Source organism: Pyxicephalus adspersus, chromosome 3 (genome assembly GCF_032062135.1).
Source record: "Pyxicephalus adspersus chromosome 3, UCB_Pads_2.0, whole genome shotgun sequence".
NCBI classification, from domain to species: Eukaryota; Metazoa; Chordata; class Amphibia; order Anura; family Pyxicephalidae; genus Pyxicephalus; species Pyxicephalus adspersus.
The window spans coordinates 97,342,853-97,353,134 of NC_092860.1; the positions used below are offsets into that span (position 1 = coordinate 97,342,853).

Below are 10,282 nucleotides of genomic sequence, written 5' to 3' on the forward strand. Positions count from 1 at the left end.
ATTCATTCAGTATAAGCCAGCATGTTTCAGTGGTTCTGAAATTCCTCTTTTTTTAGGAGTAGAAAAATATATAATGGTAGCAATAGATACAATGGGCCTGATGAAAGTGTATCTTCTTCAGCTTTGGAGAGCTTTATTAAATCAGGTCCAAAATCTGGTAAAAAGAGCATTTAAAGATGGTATGGATCACGATTAAGGTTAAAAAAAAGGATTACTTCATATAAAAGATTAATATCTAATTTCTGGGTCTATCATAATAATACAGGGATTTAACATTAGGAATTAGGACATCAGGAGATAATAGATAGGATAAAAATCATCAATCATCAAATTAGAGTAATAATTTTCTCACCTTACTTTACCTGCATGTTTTTTTGAGTAAACTAAAGACGCCAACCGACGTTAACTAATTGCACACATTGTGCATTGTAAAAGATACCAGTTCATCACTTCCTACCATTAGCACACTTTTTAGAATTAGCAGAAGAAGATAGGTGAAGTCATCTTTTGTCCTTTCCTCTTGACAATGGTTCAGGGTGCTTTAAGAATTTTTACTTAACTTCATTAGGAAGTCTGTTCATAGCTATTAATATAGATATATTAAAACAAGCCATTACTGCCCTTTGTAGCTGCAGTCACTGTGGAAGAATTCATCCTGAAATTTTACAACTGGAGCACTGGGGACATCTCAGATGTTTAGAATCTTACATAATACATACAGGTCTGATGGGAAATGTTAATATTGATTTTTCAATGCCTGCTATCTTAGTTTTTTCAAACCTGACTTGAATACAGAGATGCTTTTAGGAAGTGCATTGATAGTATGTTTTTACATACTCTTATTGCAGGGGTGTGTAATTATTGTGAAAGGTGGGTGTTAATCAGAACTTTTTTGGTACAAAGAGGGCATTATGTGACTTGAGCTCAGTTGCTTTGTTTAGACGATAGCAAGAGAAGAGCAGCAAATAATTGTAGCTTTGGTCTAAAATTGTTTATAGTAACATTTCTAACACAATACTTTTATTTTTTGTAGATATTCAGAAAAGCAAGAGCTGTTGCACCAGCAATTCTTTTCTTTGACGAAATTGATGCTTTGGCTGTTGAGAGAGGGAGGTAAGATACTGATGTCTAAAAACTAGAAGTGAATTGTGTGAAAATCTCTATTCTAAATTCTAATATTTTGTTTGCTATGACACATTCTACTTCTTATTGCTCTACTAATTTACTTTATTTTTTTGTTGGCTTACAAATAATATTTTATCTAAAAGTCCACAACATATAGAATTAAAAAAGTGTCAAAGTCAGTTTTGAAAGTATCAGACCTAGTAGTTTGCTCCAAGTAGGTTGCGTTTATTTTTACTACATAATCGCTTTGGTGTTATACTAAAGCAATGCCCCATAATAATTTATGTGGGAAATCCTAATGAATATAGTGTAAAATGTGGTATATGTATTGTCACCTGACATTGAATCCAGAAACCCCAGTCAGAGAACTTCCAAGTTCATTCACAATCCAAAGGAGATTTGTGAACATAAACCTTATAGTCGACAATCTCTCACCATCCTGATGATCAAAAATGATGATACCAGGAACAAAAATGGGCCACTTAGCAGCTAGACTGTTTTCATAAGGAATTATACATAGAGTGTGCCTTGGGTTAATTAGATCTTTTTTTTATTAACCACCATCCCTCCACTGCAGGAAAAAATGATCATTGAAGAAATTTTATTTGTTAAAATATTTTTCTTTATTTTTCCTCTTGTTTAACATGTTTATTATGTTTAAAAAGAATAAGATATTATCTGAGATACATGGGCTGCTCTTTTCATAGTGTAACTAGTGTAGATAGTATAAAAATGATATTTTATAGACAAAAACTGCAGGCATTATGTTTAGGAGGACATATCCGTTGTTTTAGCCAGTTGCCCAAGTAGAAAAGTACAAATCCTTATTTGCAAAACATGCAGGAGCCTAGACAAGGCCTGTTTTTACAAGCAGATTTTACACAGTAGGAATTTGAGCATGCATTACAGATACTAACACTCTGCTCCCTCTGAAGATCAATTTCCTGTTGTGTTAGTGCTAACCATTCTGAAGTTTTTAGGGAAACACCTGTCTGTTTTGTCTCCGCCATCCCTTCTCCCCTAATTCACTATGCCATAACTTAGTTTTTCATGCTTTAAACATGTTCACTGAAACGTGCAAGGTATTATGTGAAAATGTAAAAGTCACGTAAATACTATCAATGAATAAAACAAACACTAAAGCACTTTATGTGTCTGATCCTAATAGGCTGTGGACAATTGGTCTTGCGTAGATTTTCAGTGAGCAGAATAATGGGAATGTACCATGGTTGTGCCTTTCCATTATTTGTTAGTTAGAAATAAGTGAAAAATTGCATAAAAATAATGATAATAAAATGCAGTCTTCTCTTTAGTCATTAGGTGGTCATATGTAAATCACTGTATCTCTTTGCAGAAAGAATCCTTTATTCATATAACTCAAATTGCCAGCTATTCATCCTTAATCAGATATCTTGCCTTCATATTTTACCAGAACCTCAGATTTCTAAATCTGCTGTGCTGTCTTTTTAGATAACCCCATAGTTATTTGAGAACTCCTAAATATTCTGTATTCATAACAGTAATACACTTAAATACATACACATATACATACACTTAAAAAGTATAATATAAATTGACCAAAACTATTACAGTTTCCCTTTAAAATGAAATGTTGATATAGTTTTATACCCCATTCCATCTCCAATCACCCCAATCACCCCAATCACCCCAGACTGTCCTCATCAAAGCTAGAAATTAAAATCAGAAGCTGACAGACTAGTCTAACAATCCCGGACCACAAATGTTTGTAATACCCAGCTGTACCAGTTATAATAGGATGATGATGAAGTGGGGTGGAGTTCCATTCATTGGACTGAATATATTTCTAACCCCTGCACTTTATACATTACATACACCTGATCCCTGCACTTTTATTACTTTATATACAAATCATGATGTGTGCTAAGCATTCTTGGCTAGACTGAGCTTATATTATTCACTTATTAACTTATATTTTATTTACCACACACATCCCTTTAAATCGTCACTACCATCTATCTCATTACATCATCATTACTGCCATCATTACATCCACCTTAGTGACACCGCTGTGGGTCCAAATACAATAATATTTTTCATATTTGGGTCACAAGATTTAGGTCCCCTGCTCCATACAACTAAAATTACATATGCATCAATAAAATCAAGGCTGACCTGGCAAAACGTATGTATTCACTGCCACTACCACCTAAGGAAATGAAGGAGGAAGATAAGAATATGGCTCTTTAAAGTATGAGAGTGCTAGGCATTGCGTCTAAATTATTGTATAATTTTATTGGTAGCTGTGCTGGAAATATAGAGCTCTAGGGTGGGGAGGTGGATGGGGTAAAATTTGCAACTACAATTACACTTTACTTATTATACTAACTTTTTAGACATAGGTGTCTATAGTTTTATTGTTGCATAGTTCTTTCCTTACTCAAATTCGAAGCTGTGCCCAAGTAGGCATCACAAACTTGTATTTGTATGTCGTTATTTGAACAGCAAGAAAAACATGCAAAATGATATGAATTTCATGTGTTTTCTTGAAAAATACATAAAAACTTTGGGGAATTAAAAAAATAATAAGAAAAAAAAAGTTTTAGAAGCAGTTTCAAGAAAAAACATTCTGAAACATTTATAATTTTATTTGTGAAATCATTTGGAAACTATTAAAATAGTTTTGATCATCCATCTGTATTTTACATAGTTAGACCAGACTGGTATGACTGCATGCAGCTTGGCAAATTGTTCTCAATCTATAATACGTTCTACAGTAAGATGCTCCCTTTCAAGCATTGGATTTAAAGGAAAACACATTTTTTTTTAATAATAGTTTTAACAGTTGAGTGTGTTACCGCATAGGGATTTATCAATGCATACTAAGAAAAGGGCTCACCAACATATTTATGATATATACTTATACATATATACTTTATGTGCATGTATTACTAGTAAAGAAAATCAAATTAAAAGGAAGAAATCACCAAAATTAAATATAAATAGCAATGTCAAATAACAATTTACTGGCATTATATTACACTGCTTTTCCTTGATATGTCATAACTGTTGATCTGCAGTAGAAAGACAGAAGATGGTTTCCATGATGCAGTTTCCGTGCTGTGCAAACTGTGCTGTGATTTAGTGTCATAAAATAAATAATTATTGCATTTTAAGCACTTTCTTACAGCAAGGAAAGCATGTCAGCATACTGATTATAATGGCTATACTTGGGGATTTCAGGTTCCCTTTTCTAAATAATTTATTATTAAAAAAACAGGAAAAGGTTTGTCTTCCAAGTGTAAAGGACTTGGACTATTTGTCATTTTTTACTAAAGGATGATATAATTTCTGATAAAGATAAAGGGCATATCAATCTCTAGATCAGTGTTTCTTGACTATTTTAACATGGGGGAACCCCTTAAAATAATCAGGTTTTCAGGGAACCCCGTTTATAATTAATATATCCACATCTCACAGTACATTAGTGTAGAGGTCACTAGGAAGAATATTTCCTACAGTGCTGCCCATTGGGAGGGTTGTCACCTTTACAGACAAAAAGATCATTGGTGTCCCTTAAATGGACCTTAGATGCACAAATTCCTCACTGCTCAAGGAACCCCTAGCAACCTCTAGAGGAACCCTGGTTGAAAAACACTGATCAAGAGGGTACAGGTACATATCCTATGATAGATTCATTGACATTTTCTGTAATTGTAACTTGGTTTATGTACTCAGTAAAAGTAAAAGTTTAAATTGACTTTGCCACCTAAAAAAAAACAGGTAATAAATGTAGGTACCTTAAAACAATTCATCAGGAAACTTTGTTATCATTGTAGTCATGATAATTAACTGTAAAAGGAGCTTTATTTGTGTCTGCAGCTAGTGCATCAACAATTTTTCAGGTGAACTTGTTTGTGCATGCATGTTATAGCAGCACCCACACATCCCTTTGACAGACAGAAGTCCAGTTGTTTAAATCCCATAAATCGCCTTGATTTATAACTCATTTCCAAATGCTCGGTAAAACAGATCAGAATGGGAAGGTGTGCAGGAATTGGATTGGTCTTGGATTAGAAAGAACTGTTACCAGAGAGGGATGTGAAAAAGAAACTACACCCTTTTTAAATTATAAGGTTTTACATATCATTATATAATTTAAAAAAATAATAACTTGGTCCTTAGCAGGTTCCAAAATTGCACACAACATAAAGTATTGTGTCATCATTTATTTTACATAATAGAGACAAATAGAGGCAAATAGAGGCTACACAGGCTACACTGTACACAAATACTTTACACCCATTTTGAAAAAAAAAACAGAAAACAATGAAAGCAATGTTAAAGCGGAATTAAACTGGAAAAAAAACCACATATGCAGATCCCTCGATCACGCTGGACCTTTCGTCGATCGGCTTCCCCACTGTCCCGGAATTCTTCTTCCAGGACGGCGCGAGATTGAGGGAAGTAGTCTGCTGTAAAGGGGGAAAAAAAGAGAGCTGATCTCACTTAGTGAAGAAAATGTATGCGCAGAAAGAGCAGCCAAGAGCCTCCCAGGATGTGTGACATAGGTATCCTGGGAGCCTCTGGACTCCCATTCAGTCTTAATCGCTGTGGTGATCTGAAATTTGTACTGCTCAGAAATAGTGACTGTTTCCATTACATTATTTTTTTTCTTTCTTTTTTCATTATTTGTAAGGTAGACCTATATACTCCGTGAGAATCTGACATCCGTACTGCCTGACGCCGTTCATGGATCCATTCTGATGTATCCATGAACAACTGAACCAAAGTAAAGGGAGGAGAGCACAGTGGGGTGCTGCTCACTTATTCTCCCTAATCCATAGAACAGAATAGTATGTACAGTGCTCGTTCATCTTTCAGTCTTTTGTCCCTGGAAACGATCATGAAAGTTGGTTTCCAATGACAATAATTGTGTGTATGCATTTAGAATCGTAGACATTTGGTCACATGGTCCCTAGTAAAGGAAGAGTATCAGAGTTAAACCACATAGATATTAAAATTTTTTTGGCAAATAAAGAATGCATAGAAAATATAGTCAATTCAATTTTGTTTTAGTTGGGCACTGTATTTTTTTTTCTTTATTTGTGCACTGGTTGCTGGCAGGGTACATTCTCATGTATGTAATATGAGTGTTTTATTATTGCCTAAAAACTTCTACTATTTCACAGCAAATCTATACCCCTGTAAATTACTTTCACATCACATCACTCTATTTAAGAAGATAAATTAGCCCATTTTATCCTTTAATTACAGACTCTTTTTACAAGCTTCCTTAGGTTTCCCCCACAGTTGTTGTAATTATGGGATACTTTTGCTATAAATAACCAGAAAGTGTTTAGTCTCGGCACTCTGTGATTAAGCTTTTCTCAAGCATGAAACATGTAGGAGTTGTTTCCTTAATCACTATTTCCGTTGTTCCTGCTGCACGGTTTCTTCGAATTCTTCATACTTTTTTTCCAGCCAGTATTTGGTTTTGGTATGGCTAACGTCCATGCAAGTGTTTACACTCAAAATATCTCTCACTAATATGTGTTTTTTTTCTTGTATTGTATAAAACAAATGTTGGAAAACTATTGAAAATAATACACAATTTAGTTAATAGAAATTGCATTTTTAATGAAACCTGTTATGAGAAAATTGTGGAAGCTTTAATTGGTAATGTTACCCATGTGTTATGTAAAAAAAACAAAAATGCAAATTAGGACTTCTTAATTTTTTGTGACACTGCTAGGTCTGCATATCTGCTCCATTGGTTAAGTTTTTAAAGACAGTGGTCCTGCTTTAATAAAATTGTCCAAGGCTGGAGAGGATACACTTTCATCAGTGAAGCTGGGTGATCCAGTAAACCTGGAATGGATCTGGTCCAGGAATCAAAACATTAGCATAGTAAACATAGCAAATGACTTTAAAGAAATACATTCCAGGTTTGCTGGATTACCCAGCTTCACTGATAAAATTGTATCCTCTCCAGCCTTAAAGAGTTTTAGTAAATCAGGCCCAGTGACTCAGTAGGACAGCTTAAAATCTGACAGTTTCAGAAGAAGGTCAGCAAAAACAGCTACCTTATTTTTCTTATTAGAAATTTACATTGACTATTCTGCAAGACATACTGATTATTAAAAAATGGTAGAGGCATTGTCTGGTGGTTGACCACTGGTTTTGATTACATTATATAGTTATATCAGATTATATAAATATATATAACATAATTAGGTACAAAGAAAAAAATCCCTTTTTTCAAGCATAATGATTTTTTGTGTGCATTACTAGACCCTATGGTTTGGAGTGAAAGCATTACTTTAAGGCAACATATAACAAGAGCTAAGTACTGTCTGAGTATTAAGTACTTTTTTATTTGCAGTTACATTTTCAGGACAAGCTTTCGTGGATCTATCCCCACTTTCTTTCTCAACCAAGCAGTACTGACACACCAGTAGTGTCAGTACAGATGGTAAAAACTCTTTTTGTTGCAAGTTCACTTATACACCTACAATCACCCTGGATACCCTATAGCAAGAGCAGGCTATGGTCAGACTATATTACATGGGGAAGAAAACATCAAACTGTAGTCTGGGAAAGTCAGTCCACCCAAAACTCACTTCAGTTTTTTGTGTTTAGCAAGTTACAGGCTTTTATTAAACTGATGCAAAGTTTTAGATCCCAGGTTTTCACATCTGCTATGAGTGCCAGTGTTTCACTCTTGATTTTTAATGTAGAATGTATATTTTTTAATGAAGAATAGAGAAGATGTGGAGACATCTAAAGGCGATGTCAAATACTCAACACAATCCAAGGTGTATAGCAGCATTTTTGGAAACTTTGATTTTGCCAATGGGGTTCTTAAGAGATACAACAAGCCAGACTGCTTTCTGCCTATGTTATAGTTATTCTGCATCTACATGTTATATTATGATAATCTTAGGGATATAACTACAAATCAAGTACCGATAAAACCCACATTTTTGAAACATTTATTTAGGATGGGGAAAAGATGGTAAGCATATCATGTGGAGAAGGAGACAGCCATGGTTAGGCTCTCCTCTCCAGGGTGATAGGAAGATATTGTCCTGGATAGAACAAATTCCACAAGACCCTAAAAAGATGATTCTGGATAGATTTTTCCAGTAAATATTATTGTCCTATCTACTGACCTGTAGAGTTGAGCAAGGAATCATTACTTAAGGGCTGACAGTGTGGATCTGATTGTGTTATTCTTTAGGGGACAAATCTGTGCAATCTGCCCCATCTGGGTGATAAATATTATGTTTCTAAGAGCAGCTTTGTGATTTAGTGACATCCCACTACCACCAATAACATTTTTTTCCCTCTAATAATTTAGTTTCATTTTTAGTCTGTTCCTTAATTCTGCTACATGTCTTCAAAATCATGCTTTTGATGCTGGTGGAAGTTTACAAAATGATTTACAATTTTCTTGTGTCTTATATTCCCCTTAATTTGATCAATGTCAGACTGCTAAGCCACTCTGTGAAGTGTCCTGAACCATTTCTGAGCCTCCTGTTTCTACACCAGCTTCTGAAATGTCTCGGGATCCTGTCTAGTGTGTCTGTTTCCTATAGTTATCCCATGCTTGGGGGTATATAAAGCTGAGGATAGGCACTGATATTTTGTCCTGGTTATTAGGGATTAAGGAAGAATATAATTCAGAACATTTGGTCTCCCTTGCATCCTTACAGGCCATATTTTTTTTTTATAAGTGCAGGACAAATACAAGGGGATACTGATGCCTAGTCCAGGCTTTACTTTAGACTCTCAAGTCAATTCTTCTGGCAACAGTGCAGTAAAATACGTTTTTTACAAGGTTTGTTTGTCATGCCTGAACAGGGCAACAGGGCAATTTTTCTTGACATATTTTTTTCTTTCTGCTGATGATGTTCTGGTTTGTCTCCTCTTGCACTAGGCCTGTACAGAATGTGCAGCGATGATGTGCCTGGACAAGCTTCCCAAAAGGGCACACCCTCGTTTTCTATATATATATAAATATAGACATAGTCAGTGTTCTCCCCAGAAATTTTTTTCAGCCGGGTGGTAAAAAAGCGGGTGTGGCAAAACATGGCAAATTTAGTGCTCCCAGTTGTTTATGCCATGGGTATCCAGTAACCTCTTATTGCTTCAGGTGTTCTACCTTCTCCCAATTATTTGTTACAACTTTGTAATGCCTGTCCCGTTAGTATATCCAATTTTTCTATTCCATGTATTTTGCCACAACTGTCCAATGCTGTGTATTGTGACCCAACTTACTAGTGTTCTAAGTTTTAAGAGTGTAATCTTTTGTAGTAGTGTAATAGTATAATGAATGTGGTGTAACAAGTTAGGCTTAGCTCATATTAGCAGCAAAAAACATTTACCCCTTCTGAGTGACCTTTGGCAACTGCTAGGCACCTAGGATTGGTAACAGGCCATAAGTGCTGGCCACCTAGGATTGGTAACCGGCCATAAGTGCTGGGCACCTAGGATTGGTAACCGGCCATAAGTGCTGGGCACCTAGGATTGGTAACCGGCCATAAGTGCTGGGCACCTAGGATTGGTAACAGGCGGTGAGTGCTAGGCCCCTAGGATTGGTAACAGGCGGTAAGTGCTGGGCTTTTTCAGAGCTAGAAAGAAGCAGCAGTGGTTCCTGGCATGAGGAATGGACAAATGTAACCTTACTGCCTTCTTCAGCCTAACTTCAGATGTGCGCCGGTGTCTATATTTAGTTAAAGTGAACTTTTGTGAAAACATTTTTTTTCACTTGATTCTTTTACAAAATTAGCCCAGCAGGCCCATGCTGGCTCAGCTTCCACCTTTTCTCTGATCCTCACTTGTACGTCCAATGCTGCCTTGCACTGCGCATGCATGAGATTGGACACTTTTTTTACATTATAATAAATCCTCTGAAGGTGCATGTACACAAGGAGCAGTGCAGAGCCTTTTGGGATATGTGACACAAATATCCCAGGAGGCTGCGGATTTCCCCTTTGGTCTTTACCGAAATGGAAGTGAAGACTGAAGGGGAGAGGTCCTCTCCACAAAAGTGTAAAAACAAATAACACACATTTTTCCATTAGAAAGTCACTCTTTAACCACCTTGCCGTTAAGCCCGACCTTCGTTCGGGCACAAAAAAATTGCAAGGATGGTTAACCCCGAGATTTTTCC

The 10,282-nt window shown here is 35.8% G+C and overlaps 1 protein-coding gene across 2 annotated transcripts in view; it reads left to right on the plus strand.

Annotated features, from left to right (window-relative positions):
- Nucleotides 1-10,282, plus strand: part of AFG2A (AFG2 AAA ATPase homolog A) — a 210,471-nt gene that overhangs the window by 45,106 nt on the left and 155,083 nt on the right. For both annotated transcript variants that reach the window (XM_072405798.1, XM_072405799.1), the window contains exon 13: nt 1,034-1,113. In XM_072405798.1, coding sequence (XP_072261899.1) covers nt 1,034-1,113 — 80 coding nt within the window. The remainder of the gene's footprint in view (nt 1-1,033; nt 1,114-10,282) is intronic.